Consider the following 21,466-nt stretch of genomic DNA (forward strand, 5'->3'; position numbering starts at 1 on the left):
GGCCGCTTCCAACCACCGCAGCCTAGACCTGGTGGGCTCCGGCGATCCTTCCACTTCAGCCTTCCAAGTAGCCGGAATTACAGGCATGCGCTACCATGCCCGGCTGATTTTTTGATTTATTGTAGAGATGAGGTCTCGCTGCCTAGGCGGGTCTCGAACCCGCGGGCTCAGGCAATCCACTCACCTCAGTCTCCCAAAGGCACGGGATTACAGTAAGAGTCTGTCCTAGCCGCGCAGGAAGGGAGAGTGAGACCTGAGGGAGCAGCACCCCGGCTCTGGGGCCTCCCCAGGGCCTCAGCGTGGCTACAGCCCAGGGCTGCTGTGTGCCTGGATGCAAGGTAGTTAATGGAGGATCCTGTATACAGTAGGAGCTGAGGAGCAATTAAAGATGTATCAGTAGGCCAGGCGTGGTCTCACACCATAATCTCAGCACTTTGGGAGGTGAAGGTGGGGGATTGCTTGAGCCCAGGTGTTCCAGACCAACCTGGGCAACAGTCTTGTCGCTACAAAAAGTAAAAATAAAAACATTAGCTGGGTGTGATGACACCTGCCTGTAATCCCAGCTATTATGGAGGCTGAAGAGATTGGATCGACTGAACCCAGGTGGAGACTGGGCAACAGAGTGAGACCCTGACTCAAAAAAAAAAAAAATTGTAAATAGAGGAACAGCAAGATCGGATTCACCTTCTGAAAAGTGTGATCTGACTACAATATGGAAGGTCAATTGGAAGGGCAGCGCCCAGTCAGAATGGGTTTCGCTGTAGCTTATGCAAGAGACTCAAGGGCCTGTACTGAGCCAGTGACAGTGCAGATGGAAAGGAGGAACAGACCCAAAAGACTGTCAACTAATCCTCAGGAGTTGGCCACTGGCTGCGTATGTGGGACATTGGACAGGGCCTGCGTAGGCCAAGTCTCACAACTTTCTCATAGGTGGCATTAAACAAAGTTAGTAGAAACAGGAGCAAAGTGAGGGAGGGACTTGGAGGGAATGAGGGGAGAAGAAAACCCTTTGGGATGTGTTGAACCATGTTGCTTGTTGAAATGGCCCAGCTCCTGGGTATTTATCTTTCCACCTTATTTCCAAAAGGTTTCAAGTTAGCAAAATGTCTGACAGGTATTGAATATGCTGGCCTCTCACTCAGAGAGACAGAGCTGAGCACTGAAAATAGTAGAGGTGAGGAAGATGGCCCTGGAAACGTATAGTGAGAGGGGAAGAAGGAAAGGCAGAAGAGAGTAGAGAACGTGTCACCAGATGAGAACAACAGTGTCCTACCAGCCAAGAGAGGAAAGTCACAAGAACTCCCATGTCCCCAAAGAAACTAAACAAGAACTCGAAGGTGTGCATTGGACTCGACAGTGGAAGGTGGCTGGTGACCAGACTGAGTGCAGTTTGAGAGACGTGACAGAAACACAGGCCAAATTGTTCAGGTCGAGTGAGTGATGAGGAAGCAGGGCAGTAAGGGGAAACTCAGGCCGAGCGAGTGGGAGGTGAGAAAACAGGGGAAGAGATGAGACTCAGGCCTAGTAAGTGGGAGGTGAGGAAGCCAGGGTTGGGGGCAGGTGAGGCTCAGACCGAGCGAATGGGAGGTGAGGAAGCGGGGAAAGAGGTGAGACTCAGGTGGAGTAATAGGGAAATGAGGAAGCAAGGGGGGAAGGTGAGACTCAGGCCCAGTGAGTAGGAGGTGAGGAAGTGAGGCGGGGAGACTCAGGCCAGTTGAGTGGAAGGTGAGGAGAGTGGGGGTGAGACTCGGGTTGAATGAGTAGGAGGTGAGGAAGCAAGAGGGAGGGTGACACTCAAGCTGAGTAAGTGGGAGGTGAGGAAACGGGGGAAGGTGAGACTCAGGCTGAGTGAGAGGATGAGGAAACAGAGGGGTGAGGTGATACTGTTCTTTTAAAGTTGTAGAAAGGGGATGGTGGGAGGCTGGCCCAGGAGGGTCCTGGCTGGGAAGACCTCCGTGTGCGTGTTGGGCTGATGGAAAATGGAGGATGGAGAGGCAGAGGAGAGGCTCTTGGGGCAAGGCCTGGGGGATGAAGGACAGACAGCTTGGCCATGGAGAGGTGAGCCTGAGCTGGAGGACATCCCCTTCTCTCAGGGAGGGAGCGTGCAAATGTGGACATGCGGCTGTTCCCTGGGTGCTCACTGAGTCACACCCAGGACACCTTTCCTCTGGTGAGAGCCAAACCCGCTTTCATGTCAACTCCCAGCCCGCTGGTTGCCTCATGGAAGAAGCTCAAACCCATCCTCTCTGGAACTGAGTTAGCTTTCCTAGCGGATTCTTCCTGTTGTACAGTCATTCACTGTGTAGTGACATTCTGGCCAATGGCAGGCCACATGTGGACAGTGGTCCCATGAGATTGTATTAGGATATTTTCACTGTACCTTTCCTACGTTTAAATATGTCGAGACACACAAATACCGCTGCATTCCAGTTGCTGGCAGCGTTCAGTACTGTCACATGCTGCGCAGGTCTGTAGCCAAGGAGTAACAGACCACACCACCCGCCTAAGTGTGGAGTAGGCTACACATGGAGGTGTGTAGCACACACCATGGTGTTCACACAATGACCACATCACCTACCCATGCATTTCTCAGAACTCATCCCCATCGGTGGTTGATACCGGCCTGCGTTTCTGATCTTGATGGTAGCTCTGCTGAGCCATTTATGCTGATCACTGAAAGGCTCACCGTCACATCAGTCCCTGTCCCATCACTCCCGTCTCCTGCCTAAATTTTAAATCCTTCTCTGTCTTCTGACCCACATCTTCATCCCAGCCCTGCTGACTTCTCAGCAGGCTTATGAATGCCTCCTCACTAATCTCCCAGACCTCAGCCTCATCTTCTCAAGGCTCTCCAGTGATTGTTCCTAAAAATTAATCTGATCATACCACCACCTGCTTAAAATCATCTGGAGCCTTCCAATTACTTCAGAATAGAGCCCATACTCCTTAGCCTAGCATTCAAGGCCCTACCTAGAAGGGCTGTTTCATGCTTCTCTCTTCCCATCCCCACATGTCCATGTCCTCCAACTATCCTGAATTCTGTGCTACTGGGGGCAACCCGGAAAAAATCAGAATCATCTTTTGGAGGGCAGGCCCTTTGTAGTGCACTTGGAATTTGTCTCTCCAGATCAAATGATCAACCAAAATTTTTATCTGGAAGTTTTGAGAAGGTTGTGTCAAGAAACATCCTGAGTTGTGGTAAACAGGTGACTGGTTCTTCCACCATGACAACGCACCTACCCACACCCTGCTAAGTGTTTAGAAGTTTTTAACCAAAAGCAGCATGACCCCCATGCCCCACCCTCCCTATTCACCTCATTTCACACCAAGTAACTTTTTTTTTGTTTCCCAGATGAAAGAAGTCCTCAAAGAGAAACATTTTCCCAATGTGGAAGAGGTGGGGGGAAAAATGGCAGAAGCACAGAAACTGTTTTGAGCAGTGGAAAAAGCGTCTCAATAGGTGTATTGCATCAAATGAAGAGTCCTTTGAAGATGACAAGTTTAAACATAGAAGAATGAATACACAGTTTTTTTATAAGTGAATCCCAGGTGTTTGGCCCCCTCATAGCCTCCAGTCACACGGAGGTCTCCCTCTGCATCCTCTTTTCCTTCCACCTGGAAAAGACTTTTCTGCAATTTGGGGCAGCGTCACTAGTTCTATGCTTTGAGACATTTCTCAATTTCCCCTCAAGATTTCTCCGTGCCCAAGCTGATTTACATCCCTCTACCAAAACACCAGGCTGAATTAAAATCTTCTTTTACTTACCTGTTGATGCCATTGAACTTCAGGACACAACTGTCTCCATCTGTCTTCCCAGTGCGCAATGCCTAGCACATCGTAGTTTCTCAATAAAGTTTGGTTAGTGAATTAAAGATGGAGAGAGAAAGTTGAAGGCTCTCCCTAGCCAAGTGGTCCCTCTGTGAGCAGGAAGGGAAGAAAACAGAAGGGGGGGCGGTGAGAGGTTTGGAATGATGCCCATGCAGACAGTGAACTAGAGATAGAGAGAGCCCTGAGGAGCAGTTCAGACTGGGAGGAGAGAAAAAGGGTCATGTCTTTCCTCGACACCCGGGATCAGTCTCATGAAAATGCTGCATTTATTTGAAAGTAGGAGGATCAGAGCCTCGTCACAAGATCCAGTCACTGCTGTTACACGTCCTAGAGCCAGACAGGATCCCAGGGCCTCTGCCTACTCTCCTCATTCTTCCTGCAGGAAACAGACCCAGACAAGGCGCCTGCTGAAGCCACACAGCACGCTCTCTCCCGAAGTGCTCATGTCACCAGGTGTCTCCAAGCTTGCTAAGATATCATTGTTTATACTGTCCGCTAAAGGAGACACTTGGATAAACAGAGAGGTGTGTTCCCATACTAACGTCACAGCCACTGAGGTTGATGTATCCTTCTAATTTTTCAAGTGTCTTAGGAAATCCTTTCCTAGAAGATACCACCTTAGGCCAGGCACGGTGGCTCATGCCTGTCATCCCAGCACTTTGGGAAGCCAAGACAAGAGGATTGCTTGAGCCCAGGAGTTCGAGACCAGCCTGGGCAACAAAACAAGACTTTGTCTCTACAAAAAAAAAATTAAAAAGTAGCCAGGAATGATGGCACCGGTCTGTAGTCCCAGCTACTTGGGAGGCTGAGGTGGAAGGATCGCCTTATCCCAGGAGATTGAGGTTGTAGTGAGCTGTGATCAAGCCACTACACTCCAGCCTGGGCAACAGAGACCCTGATTGACAAAGAGCAAGAAAGAAAGAGAAAGAAAGAAAGAAAATACCACCTGGACTTTTCAGACGATCCAAGAGTTTCAGGTTTTACTTTCCACCGTTAATAATAACATTTACGGCCGGGCTCGGTGGCTCAGCCTATAATCCCGTTCTTTGGTGAGGCCACGGTGAGTGAATTGCCTGAAACTCGCGGGTTCAAGACCTGCCTGGGCAACTTGGTGAGACCTCATCTCTACAATAAATCTAAAAAAAAATAGCCGGGCATGGTAGTGCACGCCTGTAGTTCTGGCTACTTGGAAGGCTGAAGCGAAAGGATCGCCGGAGCCCAGCAAGTCAAGGTTGTGGTGGCTGGGAGCAGCCACTGCACTCCAGTCTGGGCGACAGAGTGAGACTCCAACTCAGAAATAATAGTAATAACATTTACTCTTTCATAAAAGTTTTTATTTTGTGTCATTTTGTAAAAATGAAAAAATTAATTAGGAGTGTGGCTGTTCAAGACTTCTTAAGTAACTTTCAGCTCCTTTCATGCTTGTAAAGTAAATTAATGGGATTTCATATAATTTACTACACAAAGGGAAACCAAAACTGGAATTTATTTACAAAAAAGTGGGTATGTATTCTTAACATGTTTAAACTTCAGTCACCTTCAAAGTACTCTCCATTGGATACAGTGCACCTGTTGAGACGCCTTTTCCCCCTACTCAGAACAGTTTTTGAACTCATTACTTTTGTTGCCTTTCAATGCTTCTGCCAATTTTTTGTTTTACCTCTTTCACATCAGCAAAACATTTCCCTTTGAGAAGCTTTTTCACCTGGGAAAACAAAAAAAAAGTTGCTTGGGGCAAGATCAGGTGAATAGGGAAGGTGGGACATGGGGGTCATGTCGTTTTTGGTCAAAAACTGCTGAACACTCAGCTCAGTGTGGGCAGGTACACTCATAAATCACCCATCATGAAATGCGCAAATGCGTTGAAAGATTTTCCAAAAAAATTCACTGAAGTTGAACATAGCTTCTCACAACAATGTTAGCTGGTACACCAATGCCAGTGGGTTCCTAGAACATTTACCTAGTCGGGGGAAGCCTGCACTGCAAGGGCCACGCCCTCCAAAAGATAATTCCGGGTTTTTTGGAGTTCCCCTCATATTTACGGTTTTCTGGATGATTGGTATATCTTGAAAATTTTTCCCCAAAGAATGAGCCTTATAAGAACCAGGTTTTGGAGTTATTAGCAGTTACTTGTCTTTTAGAAAGAGGTCCGTGAACAATAATGAATAAAAATGTTTATCTTAAAAAATAAGGTAAAAGACTGCTTGGGTATTCAGAGAACAAAAGCTGAATATCTGTAACTCATTAACATTTTATTTGTAGTTTCAGTGACCAGTGGTCACTGAAGAGATGTTTGATTATATAGTGCTTCCCAGCCTTGAAACCATATATAAGATGTGACTGTAACAAAAAGATGATATAGTATAACCTGTGTTGCACACTTATATGTATATACATGTACTATGTGTGTAGTCATATGATTGTAATGTCTTTTGGATTCCTATAAATACTTCATGCATGCTTGCCTCTTACCATGCATTAGGAATCACCCAGTAGTTCTAGTAAACTATTTTCCCTTAATAAACTAATGAGAACATTGGTAAATTTAGGTGGGGATTAATATAATTTCCTACAAAGTAAATGCTGGCAATTTATTTTTAGGAAGCAGTGGCAAAAGTGCTTAGACTGGTGCTTCTTAGTGCTAAACCAAAGATCATAATTCAAAGAGGAAGGTAAGGTAAGTTCTAATGCAAGTCTGCTCAGTTACCAGCTAATAATTCCGATGATGACAAAAATACGAGTTGAAAATACTCTTGACTGTACCCTCAGAAAGGAAAACCTCTATATGTAACAGTATAAAATCCTGGCCAGGCTCAGTGGTTCAGCCTGTAATCCCAGCACCTTGGGAGGCCGAGGTGCATGGGTTGCCTGAGCCGGCGGATTCAAGACCAGCCCGGGCAACTTGGTGAGATCTTGTTTCTACACTAAATCAAAAATTAGCTGGGTGTGGTAGCCCATGCCTGTAGTTCTGGCTACTTGGAAGGATTGCTAGAGCCCAGCAGGTTGACACTGGGTGGCCATGAGCGTGCCACTACACTCCATCCTGGGTGACAGAGTGAGACTCCAACTCAAAAAAAAAAAAAAAAGTGTAAAATCCTGAATGGGACTAATAGACATCAAGTTCAAGATAGTGGCCACCTCTTCAAAGGGAAGGAAATAAAACTGAGGAAAGGGAGAGACACGGAGACAGTCATTGTCTCCATAACATTTTAACTGGGAGAGGCCTAAAGGTGTTCTTATTGTATTCTTCATATTTTTTTGATATACACAAAACATTTCCTTAATTAAAAAAAAAGTAATATCTACTTTAAGATATCTTTAATAAGACTAAGAACAGTGGCCATCACTCAAGCTTTGCCTGGGACAGTAGATGGTATGGCCTAAACCAAACTTGGAAGCATTTGCTAGTAAGGGAGCAGACAAGGAAAGAGAGTTTTATCTTTAGGCTCTTTTTTTTTTTTTTTAATTAAAGATTAGGTTTATTTTAACCTTTTTTATCATAAGTAAAACTGAGACACAAAAGCCACATCTAATAAATGTATGGCTTTGTGAAGTATTACAAGGGGCTCCCCCCAACAGTAACTGCCTCCTGAGCCAAAGAAAACAGAACTCCACAGTCACCCCAAAAGTTCTCCCATGCACCCTGTCCCATCACTGCTGCCTGCCCCCAAAGACTCCCGCAATGCCCAGCTTTTCCAGCAGACACTCCTCTGTATCCTTATCACCTCTGCCTCCACGTACCCATCCTCAGACCATCCCAATCCCACCTATGTTTAAAGGTGATATATGAGGGGGACCCCAAAAAACCAGAATTTATTTATTAAAAATTGTGTATTTTTCCATGGAAAAGTGGGTAGGATTTTTTTAACTGTGTATTGATTCTTACATGCTTAAACTTCAGTCACCTTCAAAGTCCTCTCCATTTGATGCAATACACCTATCGAGACGCTTTAACCACTGCCCCAAAATTGCTGAACTCTTCAATTTTTATGCCCTTCAGTGCTTCTGCCATTTTTTGTTTCACCTCTTCCACGTGGGCAAAACGTTTCCCTTTGAGGACTTTTTTCATCCAGGGAAACAAAAAAAGTCTCTTGGGGTGAGATTGGGTGAATAGGGAGGGTGGGTCACAGGGGTCATACCTTTTTTGGTGAAAAACTGCTGAACACTCAGCGCGGTGTTGGCAGGTGCACTCATAAATCACCTATCATGAAAGGGCAAACACATTGAATCTTCAAAAAAAAATTCACTGAATTAGCCTCTCGTAACAATGCTTGCTGGTTCGCTGATGCTGATGGGTCTCTAGAACGCTTAGCAAGCAGGAGAATCCTGGACTATAAAGGGCCTGCCCTCCAAACAAAAATTCCAGGTCTGGGGGGTTCTCCCTCGTATTTTAAGTCTCTTTAAATCTACATACCTTCCCCCATCCCTTTTCTTTCCTTGCAGTTCATTGTTGAACCTATAGAGTTTCCCACAGTCTAGCTTTGCTGATAGGTACTCAAACGCAGCTCTGGTGTTCCAGGAGCCTGAGTCCAGAGGCCAATCCCTTGGGCAAGACCACATGAGGTGTTTCTCCATCAGATGGTACATAATGCTGGTGTCTTCTGTTGAGATATTGGCAGTCATCAATACTCATTGCTAGGCTGTGGGGCCACTCATTTACTGGGATTGCAAAATGGTGATCTTCTAGCTTTGCTTTCACCAAAAAATTAGTTGAAATGATTTCAAAAAAGAGACTTTTCCTTATTTGCTGTTTGCTTGTCTATATGGTACACTCTGACTTGAATCTTTGTGGAAGACCTTTTCTCTGAACTCCAGACTTAGATATCCACTGCTTGCTCTGCTTTGCCTGGATGTCTAGTTAAAGCATCTCAAATGCGTGTCCGAAGCCACGCCTCCCACCACAGTCTCCATGCCCTTGGGCCCAACTCCTGTCCTATCCTAGACCTTGAATGCTTTTATATCCAGCCCCACTCCATCAGCGACTCCCAGCGACTGTCCATTCTAAAGGTAACCAAGCCATTTTCCTCTCTCGCCTTGGTACTCAATACAAAGTCATTTTTCCATTTTGTTTTTGATTTTTAATGGTTACTCTTTTTTAAAGTTTTATTTCATAACATTTTTTAATTATGCAAAACATTTATATGGTTCTCTTGGCATTGGGCTCACAGCCTTCATCCCAGCACATTGAGAAGCCAAGACAAGAGGATTGCATGAGCCCAGGAGTTCAAGATGAGCCTGGGCAACTTAGTGTCACCCTGTCTCTATAAAAAAATAAGAAATTAGCCAGACATGGTGGCACACGCCTGTAGTCCCAGCTACTCAAAAGGCTGACATGGAAGGATTGCCTGAGCCCAGGAGGTTGAGGCTGCTGTGAGCTGGGATTGTGCCACTGCACTCCAGCCTGAGCAACCGAGTGAGAGCCCAACTCAAAAAAAAAAAAAAAAAAGAATGCGGCATAGAGTACATACAGTATTGCAAATTTATGTGAGGGTGAGTGTATACACCCCAAGACACACAGTGGATTCTGGAAACCACAGATCGCACCAAGCCCTGTAGTATATACTAGGATTTTTCATATAGGTACAGACATATGCTAAAGTTTAATTTATAATTCAGGCACAGTAAGAGATTAACAACAATAACTAATAATAAAATAGAGCATTTATAACAACTTACTGTGATAGTAGTGATGTGAATGTGCGCACTCTCCCTCCCTCTTCCCCCTTTCCCTCCCTCCCTTTATCCCTCTCTCCCTCTCCCTCGCCCACCTGCTTCTTGCTCCCTCTCTCTCTTTCTCCCTCTCCATGTCTCTTCTCTGTTTCCCTCTCTCCCCTCTCTCTTGCTTGCCCTCTCTGTCCCTCTCTGTCCTCTATCTTTCCCTCTCTCCTTCTGTCTCCCTCTTTCTCCCTTTCTCTCCCTCTCTCTCCCTCCTCCTTCCTCCCTTTCTCCCCCTCCCCCTTTCTTCTCCCTCTCCCTCTTTCCCTCTCTCCCCTCCCTCTGTCCACCTCCCCTCCCTCTCTTCCCTTTTCTCTCTCCACTTCTCTCTCCCTCTCCTTCCCTCTCTCCCTCTTCCCCTGTCTCCCTCTCTTCCTCCCTCTCTATCCCTCTCTCTCCCTCACCCTCTCTCTCTTTCTCTCTCCACTCCCCTCTCCCTCTCCCTCCCTCTTTCCCTCTTCCTCTCTATCCCTCTCTCCCTCCCTATCTCTCTCTTGCTCCCTCTCTCTCCTTCCCTCTCTATCTCTCTCCCTCTTTTCCTCCCTCCCTTCCTCTCTCCCTCTCTCTCCCTATTCCCCCTCCCTCTAGCTCTCTGTCACTCATCTTCTTTCCTTTCCATCCCTCTCCCTCTCTCCCTCTCCCTGTCTCTCCCTCTCTCTGCCTCTCTATCCCTTTCTCTCCTTCTCCCTCTGCCTCTGCCTCTGCCTCTCCCTCTCCCTCCCTCTTCCTCTCCCTGACTCTTCCTCTCCCTCTCTTGCTTCTCCCCTTCTCTCTTCCTCCCTCCCTCCCTCTTTCCCTCATCCTCTCTCTCCCTCCCTCTCTATCCCCCTCTTTCTTCCTCTCCCTCCCTCTCTCTCTCTCCCTCTCTCTGTCAATGCCCTATTGTACTGTACTCACCGATCTTGGGACTATAGTCAAGTCCCAGTAACTGAACCGCAGAAAGCTAAGCTGGGAGTCGAGGGGTTGCTCTCTTGCACTTGTATCTGCTCTTCCCTGGGGGAACATGGGAGACTGAGGATGGGATGCCTCTGGCACACTCTCGCCACCTGACTTTTTATCAGTTAACAGCATATCCCATGTCCTGGATATCAGGTATTCAAGTTGCTTTTAACATTGAAGATGGTTTCAGAATTCTACTCACTAATAACATCCTAAACTTAAATTTTAAATATCTGTCCTTTTCACATCCAGTATGAATTTACTTCAAATCACATATGTAACTTTCTGATAAGTGGTAGAACTAACCACTCTTTTTCAGCAAAGACTCCTTCAAAGTGTATTTACTTACTTACTTACTTACTTAGAGTCGGGTTCTCACTTTGTCACCCAGGCTGGAGTGCAGTGGCACAATCCCGGCTCACTGAAGCCTTGACCTCCTGGGCTTAAGCAATCCTTCTACCTCAGCCTCCTGAGTAGCTGGGACTGCAGGCATGCATCACCATGCCTGGCTAATTTTTTTTTTTTTTTTTTTTTTGTAGAGACAGGGTCTCACTAAGTTGCTCAGGCGGGTTTTGAACTCCGGAGCTCACATAGTTCTCCCGCCTTGACCTCCCAAAGTGCTGGGATTACAGGTGTGAGTCACAATGCCTGGCCAAACTCGTCGAGATTTAGAAATAAAAACACTGTCCATCCAGGCACAGTGGCTCACACTTGCAATCCCAGCACTTTGGGAGTCCAAGGCAAGAGGATTGCTTAAGCCCAGGAGATCAAGACCAGCCTGGGCAACATAGCAAGCCCTCGTCTCTAAAAAAAAGAAAGAAAAAAAGAAAGAAAAGAAAAGAAAACAATTTCCAGGTGATTATGATATCGATCAATATCATCATTAAAAATATTTGTAGCATATGTATTCATGATATGATATGAATGATTTATGCTGGAAAAGCATAATACGTTAAATTTTCTGCCTCTGGAACTATCTTTTCTACCTTTTTCTAAGATTTGTCATTCTGATATATATTCAGTTTAGCATTTAACCAGGTCTGTTGCCTGGGAACCATTTAGAGATAGTATGTCCAAGAAGGCTACATGATAGTTTAGGCTCCAAGTAACTGTTTGTGTTACCACATCCCTGCATTTCCCGGCCTCCTGGACAGTCATGATGGAAGAATTTCCCCAGCGTCTTCCTGCCTCGTGAGCTAGACTCTGAGAAGGTCAGAAGGTCCAGATTGTGGGGTGGCCAGAACAAAACACCTTCACGCATGACAGGAAGTGTCATCCCCTCCCCACTCACTCCCCTGTTCTCCAGAATATTTGGTATTGACAGCTTGTCACATGTAAATTTGAATCTACCATAATAGAAGGCCAAGAAATGCCAGAATTAAATATGTCTGCCTAAGATATAAGGATAGCAAATCGGTGGCTCAGCTGTAATCCCAGCGCTTTGGGAGGCAGAGGTGAGAGAACCAGCCTGAACAGCTTGGTGAGACCTCATCTCTACAATAAATCAAAAAATTAGCTGGGCTTGGTGGCACGTGCCTGTAGTTCCAGCTACTTGGAAGGCTGAAGTGGAAGGATCGCCTGAGTCCAGCAGGTCGAGGCTGCAGTGGCCAGGAGCATGCCACTGCACTCCAGTTGGGGCAACAGAGTGAGACTCCAACTTAAAAAAAAAAAAAGGATAGCAGAAATCAGTGAACATAGCATGTTCTATTGGTCAGAATCTTGATTCAGTCTTGGAATATGAGTGACTTTTATCAAAACCATTTATATATATACATATATATCCAAATTATTAGTTTTCTCTTTTTAATGTAATTCATTTTTATTGATGCCATTTTATTTATTTTTAACTTTTTTTTTAGAGATGATGTGTCTCGCTATGTTGCCCAGGCTGATCTCAAACTCCTAGGCACAAGCAGTACTCCCACCTCAGCCTCCAAATGCGCTGGGATTACAGGCATGAGCCTTGACTTAACATAATTTACTTTAAATTTTAAATATAGAAAATATCTCATTATTTTGATTATTAGAAAGTTACCTATATAGTTTTTACAACACAAGAGCCTAAAAAAAGAAATTACCTGTGTAAGTACTTAATTTCTTCGATATCATCATATCAGTGAATGTGTTCTTTTCAAAGCTATGTCTACCATACTCTCTTTATTGATGGAATCACTTACTTATGTGGCACAGACAATGCCTTGGATATTGTGGCACCATCGGCATTTCTTACAGAAGTAAGTCATTTTTTTAATCCTATTGCAAGAACTGTTTCAGCTACTGAAATTATGAGGTCTCTGTTTTATAGCTGATTAACCAAAAGGAGGCAGCTCATCTGCTGTCTCTAAAGCAGAGCTGCTCATAACCTTCAGGGATTTCTTACTCTTGGCCTTCATCCATCTCCTGCTGCTGTGGTTGGCCAGCTCTAAGGAAGGTCTACAAAGACCATCCCCTCAGATCTATTAGAACCTATCTTTAGATTCATCTTGTTTTTAAAATCAAGAAAGAAATTGGCCGGGTGCGGTGGCTCAAGCATGTAATCCCAGCACTTAGGGGGACCGAGGCAAGAGGACTGCCTGAGCCCGCAGGTTCTAGACCAGACTGGGCAACATGGCGAGACCTCATCTCTACAATAAATAAAAAAATTAGCCAGGCATGGTAACGCGCACCTGTAGTTCTGGCTACTTGGAAGGCTGAGGTGGAAGGATCGCCTGAGCCCCACAGGTCATCGCTAGGGTGGCTGTGAGTATGCTACTGCACTCTAGCTTGGGTGACAGAGTGATACTACAACTCAAAAAAAAAAAGAAATTAAGCTATACTGGTATTTAATATACTCCGTCAACAGCACATGTATTTAATCTACAAATAATTGTATACCTAATGAGGCAAGTGATCCAGAATTTTTGAAACCAGTATTCTAAAGACACTTGTGTTAGAGCATATGGATCAATTCCAAGAATTAACTGAAAAGGTATGGTTTTTTTTTAATCAAAACATACTCTATCTAGAGAATGTGTTAACTGAGAATTGCCAACAAATGTAGACAATGTGTATGGATGTTATGTAGAAACAGGAAATTGTATAAACCTCTTAAAGAATGATTAGCCTTCTGGGGCCAGCACCCACCATCCACACCAGCCTGTGGGGATCTCTGAGCAGGAGAATTCATGGGGGGCAGCCTTGGGACAGACTAGAGCTAAATCATCCTTCTGATGATTGTGTTATGGTCCAGATAATGCTTGTTTCTTGTTTTCAAAAGTAAGTGATGCTCATCTTTGATTTTACTTATAAAATTAAGTTAAAAAATATAAAATATAAATATTTTAATAAAAAATATTAATGGAAAAACCCATCAGCTGTAGTGTAGTTACTAATACAGTAGTTAAGCTCTAGTCCCATTCGTACATCACACATACATGTCATCTCAAGTGTATCGACTTACTTTATTACAACTCAAACTGTAACCATTTGTACAGTCCAGGATTATAAGGCCTAAATATTATAATACAAAAAAATCTTCTAATTATTAACTGTCAAGGCATAGTTATGCCTAGACAATTGCTAGAGTCCAGGTGACAAACCATTTAACTGAATATACCCTGAATTTTTTCTCTCTGCCATTATGACAAAATAACCCAATGTCACCACTGTTCCAAAACAAGATGGCACAAAATTGTAATCATATAATTTTTATCACTGCTTCTGAGAAATACAACATTAAATACAAGCAATTGTGAGAATTCTTTCTTGAAAATTTGCAAGAGCATCATGGCATTTTGCTAGTGCTGTTTTGTTATTATGAGTGAATTTTGAAGGTAGGGAAGGAGGGAAAATGGAAGCACTATTCAGAAAGTACCATGGATGCCCTTCTTTCCTAGTCTGCCAGAGGAAAGCATCTGCTCCCCCCACAGTGCTCAGGTCACCTAAGTAGTGACTTCAGTCAGGCAGCATGAGGGACTGATCTGTGCAGCCACAGGAGTAAGACAGGGGCAAACACAACTTCCAAAAGCACTGCATCTCACATGGAAAGGATGCCCTGCCATCCCAAAGCCTCAGGTTGCTACCAGACTTGGTTGCTTCAAATGAACACTTGCTCAGTATTTCTTCAATTGAGCTGGACTATGTAGGTTAAATATTTCCATTAATTTTTCCCAGGTTAGTGATACTTTTACAAGAAATACTTTGATGTCACAAGAACATTGTTCTCCTTCAAATGCGGTCGCTGCAGACTTTCAACAAGTGCTAGGACAGTGTATGGTATGTAACCTCAAGCTGTTCTCCTAAACGTTATCAGTGTTGCAACTGGCAAGCCAGTTGGCAATTATGAGTTAAGAGTTGTAAAAAGGGTTGAGAGATCATATCTATATGATAAGGAACGATATTCATGATATACTGGTAAGTTAAAAGCAAGATAATAGAGAAAGTATGTCTGGGATATTATTATTTATTTACCACTGTTATACGCAACCATTTAAGAAAGAGGAAATAACAAATAAATATATGTATTTTTTTAAAGGACTGGGAAAGAATAAACAAAAACATTTTAATGGTTAACTACATGGGATGGAGGAAGAAAAATAGTTGCAGTGACAGAAAGAGAAATAAGACCTCTATGAAAATTGTTTTGCAAGTTTGATTTTGGAACTATGTAAATGCTGTACACAATTATAAAATACGATGGAATTAAAATTGTTTAAAGTAGTCCCTATTAAGTGAAATAAGACCATCACAAAAGGACGATACTGCACAATCCCACTTACATGGAAGTTGTGCAGAGTAGACAGGGTCATAGAGACACTGACAGAAGGGTGGCTGTTGGGTGGGAAGAGGGTGATCAGAGTCTGACCCGCAGAGTTTTAGTTTGGGAAGATGAAGAGTTCTGCAGGTGGATGGTGGTGACAGTTGCACAGCAGTGTGAGTGTGCTTAATGCTGCTGAAAAGTGTATGTTATGTATATTTTATCATTGTGAAATTATATTCTAATTTTTAAACTAATCCTTAAAACTCAAAAGCAAAATGAAAAAAAAAACTATGTATTAAGTTAATGTCTTAAAAGACAGTGAAAATTTTACTTCAAGTTACTCCAAAACATAATAATTTGATTGCATACTCCTATGAGATTATACCCCAGTTTTTGAAAATCTAAAAACAACCCTTAAGGTATTTATTTTCAAGAGTCGCATTGTTAGCAATAATATTGATATTGCTATTCTGAATAGATATAGATATATTACCTCAAATAACTGTTAATACTGTTAAGAATCAAGATTTTCAGCAAGAAAAGTCACAAATATAAAATCAAAGAGGTATAGCCAGGTACAGTGGCTCATGCCTATAATCCCAGCATTTGGGAAGCCGAAGCAAGAAGATTGCCTGAGCCCAGGGGTTTGAGACCAGTCAGGGCAACTTGGTGAGACCTCATCTCTACAATAAATCAAAAAATTAGCCAGGCATGGTAGTCCACACCTGTAATTTCGGCTACTTGGAAGGCTGAGGCGGAAGGATCGCCTGAGCCCAGCCGGTCGATGCTGGGGTGGCCGTAAGCATGCCAGTGCACTCCAGCCTGGGCGACAGAGTGAGACTCCAATTCAAAGTAAAAATAAAAATATGTTTTTAAAATGTCCTAACTTAGACATGGGAAAAAAACCTAGAAACCATGACCAACAGGGAGCTACCTTGGTGTCTAGATTATAGTCTTTAAATACTACTTTTCATTAAAAGAAACCAGGCCAGATTCCAGATATGGATAGGAAGCATATAAGCCAGAAACATTTTTCATACTAAAAACAAGGATGCTGTCAAAGTCTGTGCTCATGTCAAAAGACTTGAAGAGCCAGTCTGAAGGGGCCGCCACTGACCAGTGATAGAATCATCTGAGCATCAAAAAGCATGCCAACTGCAACGGATTTTAACATATCACATATGCTAAACTCCACGAGTTCCTAGATACTACCAAAGAAGGAACCGTCTCTTGTCAGTCACTTTGACAGATATGAAGGATCTAGCTTACCTCTCTGAACACTGATGGATAAGAAAGAAGCATCAAACATTTATTCTAACTTTCCTACATAAACTGTACCTCAAAGGAACCAAATAGCTCACAGGGAAAAGTTTTTTCTTTATGGAAATATTCTGGCTAATAAATGATGAAGAGGTGATAAAATATCACCACTTTGCAATTCTTCATGAAATAATGGACCTGACAATCATCATCAATAACTGTTTAAAAAAAATTAGGTGGAAAGAGGATAAGGAGCTCCATAATGGATGAAACAGACTCAGATTCCTTGAACCCACTAATTTTTCCTAACCTCAAAATAAAAGCAACAGCAGGAACATGCTTCTTGATGTCACACATCAGGTATTCACACACCTGCAGGATTCCTACTAAAAACATCAGACCTGAGTCTGACCAACCCTTTAGCATTGACTGCAAGTTTACAGGAAATAGATCAGCATCCACATCAAATGATACTGCTGTGATGTAATCAACAAAATTCAGACATCTGTAAGACAGATCTGCAAGACAGATGACCTAATTTCTTCAACAGATAAGTTGCAAGGGGGAGAAAGTTAAGGAGAACCCATAGATTTTTAATCTCTTTTAGAGACCTGGACACAGTGGCTTACGCCTATACTACCACCTACTCAGGAGGCTAAGACAGGAGGATGACTTGAGGTTCGGTGCTCAAGATCAGCCTGTGCAGACTGCATCTCTAAAAATAAAAAAAAAAAAAAGAAAAGAAAAGAAAAGAAATTAGATAGTGAGACAATGTCTCTAAAAAATTTTTTAACTAGCCGGGCAAGGTGAGATGTGCCTCTAGTCCCAGCTACTCAGAGGCTGAGATGGGAGGATCACTGGAGCCCAGGAGTTTGAGGCTGCAGTGAGCTATAATTACACTACTACACTCCAGCCTGGGCAACAGAATGAGACCCTATCTCAAACCAAAATAAAAGACAGAGAGAGAGACATATCAACCAAGTGCAACGTGTGCACTTTGGATCCTGGTTCAATGAAATGACTATTTTTTAAAACTATGATTTGCTTGTGAAACGTTTTACACAAATCTGTGCACAGATATGATGATATTAAGTAACTATTTAATGTGATAATGATGTTATAGTTTTGTTTTTAAGAAAAGAATAAGGCTGTATCTTTCAGAGATACAAACTAAAGCATTTACAGATTAAAATGGAAAGAATGTATTATTTTATTTTATTTTGTTTATTTTATTTTTCAGAGTCTCACTGTGTCACCCAGGCTAGAGTGCAATGGCATGAGCACAGCTCAGCCTTCCAAGTAGCTGGGACTACAGGCACGTACCACCACACCCAGCTAATTTTTTGATTTATTGTAGAGCTATGTAGCCCAGACTGGTCTCAAATGCCTGTGCTCAGGTAGTCCTCTTGCTTCAGCCTTCCCAAGTGCTGGGATTACAGGTGTGAGCCACCACACCTGGCCCAATCACTTGCTTTTAAATAATCTATTTGGGGAAGGGACAGCAGTATAAATGCAACAAAACCTGCTGTGTGTTGGTAATTGCTGAAACCAGGTGGTAGATACATGGGACTATTACACTCTACCATTCACTCTACTTTCTACTCTTCACTTTTCTACTATTTACTCTACTTTTATATATGTTTGAACTTTTCCATAATAAAAATATTTTAGGCCAGGCATGGTGACTCACGCCTGTAATCCCAGCACTTTGGGAGGCAGAGGTGGGAGTGTTGCCCAACAGTTCAAGACCAGCCTAGGCAGCACAGTGAAGCCTCATTGCTACAAAAAAAAATTAATAACATTTAGCAGGGTGTGATGGCTCACATCTGTAGTCCCAGCTACTCGGGAAACTGATGGGAGGATTACTCAGGAGGTCAAGCCTCCAGTGAGTCATGATATTGCCACTGCACTTCAGCATTGGTGACAGAATGAGACCCTGACTCAAAAGACAGGTAGGTAGGTAGGTAGGTAGGTAGGTAGGTAGGTGGGTAGGTAAGCAAGCAGAGAGTGATAGCCCTTTAAAGTGACAAGAGCCACCTTATGCTAACCAACAACTGACCTGTGAGTGGCCCACCATGAAAGTGAACACCGGCCGGGCTTGGTGGCTCAGCCTGTAATCCCAGTACTTTGGGAGGCTGAGGCGAATGGATCGCCCGAGCTCGCAGATTCGAAACCAGCCTGGGCAACTTGGTGAGACCTCGTCTCTACAATAAATTAAAAAAATTAGCCAGGCATGATAGCACACACCTGTAGTTCCAGCTACTTGGAAGGCTGAGGCAGAAGGATCGCCAGAGCCCAGCAGGTCAACACTGAGGTGGTCATGAGTGTGCCACTGCACTCCAGCCTGGGTGACAGAGTGACACTCCAACTAAAAAAAGAAAGAAAGTGCACATCAACCAATCAGAACCGCCATGTTTCCATCACTCATGTGCATGACGGGAGCCCTGATACCTGACAAGAGCCCTAACCCTAACCGAAAGAAGGCCAGCTCACTATGAAAACTCCTCCTGCCTGATTGGCATACAGCCCCTGCATCGCACCCTGTCCCTGCCCACAGCATGCTCAGTATGCCTGTCCTTCTCAACGCTGGCTGACTTGATGAGCCTTTCACTGCCTGCGACACTGGCCAACAGGTCGCTATTCAAACACACACACACATATATGTATTTAGATATACTTGGACTAGTTTCCTATCTATATGTAACAAATTACCACAGACCTAGCAGGCTGAAATAACACCATCGATTATCTCATCATTTCTATGGACCAGGAGTCCAAGCAGGCTTACCTGGGGTCTCTGCTCCAGGTCTGAAAAGCTGACAGTCAGTGTGTCTGCCAGGCTGTTCTCATCAGAAAGCTCTGGAGAAGAGCCTGCTTCCAACCATCCAGATTGTTAGCAGAGCCACTTCCGGCAGCTCTAGGAGGGTGCAGCTCTTGGCTGGCTGTGGACTGGAGGCCACTGTCAGGCCCTGGAGACTGATGGCAGCTCCTTGCCATGTGGGCATCCTTAGCATGGCTGCTTGCTTCTTCAAGGCCAGCAGAGGAACCTCCCTCACTGCAGTCTACCAGCTTCATATAACATAACAATCACCAGAGTGACATCCCATCCCCTTGGCTTCTACTGGCTGGAAGCAGGCTATACTCAAGGACATGACTCATGGGGGAATCATCACAGAGTATGTCCACCATAGTGCCTGACAAAACAGCTAAGGACAGATGATTGCACCAGGCATGGTGATGCATGCCTGTAATCCCAGCACTTTGGGAGGTTGGAGGATTGCTTGAGCCCAGGAGTTTGAGACCCAACTAGGCAACATAGTGAGACCTTGTTTCTGCAAAAATATGAACAAATTATCTGGGTGCGGTGGTGCACATCTGTAGTCCCAACTACTAGGGAGGCTGAGGCAGAAGGATACCCTGAGCCCAGGAGATGGAGGCTGTGGTGAGCCATGATCATGCCACTGAACTACAGCCCGGGTGACAGAGTGAAACTCTGACTTTCATATCAAATTCATACATTTTCTTATGAGAAATTCTGCATATTCAACAGAACCAAGATAAATTTACACAGCTTCCTGAAAACTAGTTACCATGAGAAAGCATGCATATTTTAAGCAACTGACAACACATATACATCAAAGAAATTTCTGTTTTACATTTGTAAATGAAGCTGATAAACTTTAAATCTGTAGAAAATGTATAAAAGCTACTAAATTTCTTATGTTTAATTAATAAAATGCACAAAGCAAAAAGTGTAGCTTTAAAAATTTTTAATATGTATATAATTGTACCAAATGTCATTGAATAGACTATGAGTACATTATCTTAACAAAATTCAGATGATTCTCTTAGATGTGAAAACATAAACCATTTTTTAAAAGGAGAAAAACAGAAGAGGAACAAAAAAACTCAAATATTAACCGTTCATCTTGACTTGATTCCATCTGCCAAGACTCTGATTCCAATAAAATCACATTTGCAGGTTTCTGGAGTTAGGACTTCAGCATATCTTTTGGGGGACACAATTCAACTCTCAACCCTCCCTTTCTACATCTAAGTAGTGAGCTTTTCATAGGACCATAAGTTGCATGATCCAGTGACCAGCAAGATCAGGTTCTGTTTAAGGTGGATTAGATCACTTTCTAAACAGCAGAGGGTTTAATATCAATTAATTTTATTGCAAAAGTAATGCTCATTAATAATGTTAGAACTGGGCATAGTGACTTGTGCCTGTAATCCCAGCATTTTGGGAGGCCGAGGCAGGTGAATTGCTTGATCCCAGGGGTTTGAGACCAGTCTGGGCAACGTGGTGAGACCTCGTCTCTATAAAAAAATTTAAAAATTAGCTGAGTGTGGTGGCACATGCCTGTAGTTCCACCTACTTGGGAGACTGAGGCAGAAGGATCGCCTGAGCCCAGGAAATTGAGGCTGAGGTGAGCTGTGATCATGCCACTGCACTCCAGCCTGGGTGGCAGAGTGAGACCCTGACTCAAAAAAATAATAACAATAATGTTAGATAATACAAAAGTTAATAAAGAAAGTATGAGGCTGGGCACGGTGGCTCAAGCCTGTAATCCCAGCACTTTGGGAGGCAGAGGTGAGAGGGTTGCCTGAGTACAGGGGTTCGAGAACAGCCTGGGCAACTTGGTGAGACTTCATCTCTCCAATAAATCAACAAATTAGCCATGCGTGGTAGTGCGCACCTATAGTTCCGGCTACTTGAAAGGCTGAAGCTCAAAAAATAAATAAATGAATATAAAAAAATAAAAAGAAAGTAAGAATATCTCTCTACATTCTAAATCAAAACCCCTTGAGGTAAGCACTCAACAGTTTGGTGTGTTACCTTCCTGAATTATTTGTGTGTGTGTATATTTGTATATATATATAGTATAAGTTTAAATAGAGAAAACTGGCATTATCAATACAAGTGAAGTCTTAATCTCTGGGCTTCTTGAGTCATTAAACAGAATTCTTGTTCTGCCTAT

The 21,466-nt window shown here is 43.5% G+C and overlaps 1 protein-coding gene across 1 annotated transcript in view; it reads left to right on the plus strand.

The window, feature by feature from the left end:
- The first annotated feature begins 8,701 nt into the window (after nucleotides 1–8,701).
- Nucleotides 8,702–21,466, plus strand: part of LOC103259765 (vesicle-associated membrane protein 8-like) — a 36,686-nt gene continuing 23,921 nt past the window's right edge. Inside the window, exons 1-2 of the mRNA XM_021712005.1 lie at nucleotides 8,702–8,836; nucleotides 14,636–14,737. Coding sequence (XP_021567680.1) covers nucleotides 8,702–8,836; nucleotides 14,636–14,737 — 237 coding nt within the window. The remainder of the gene's footprint in view (nucleotides 8,837–14,635; nucleotides 14,738–21,466) is intronic.

This window comes from Carlito syrichta, unplaced genomic scaffold (assembly GCF_000164805.1).
Source record: "Carlito syrichta isolate Samal-C Ts95f unplaced genomic scaffold, Tarsius_syrichta-2.0.1 Scaffold87096, whole genome shotgun sequence".
Taxonomy (NCBI): domain Eukaryota; kingdom Metazoa; phylum Chordata; class Mammalia; order Primates; family Tarsiidae; genus Carlito; species Carlito syrichta.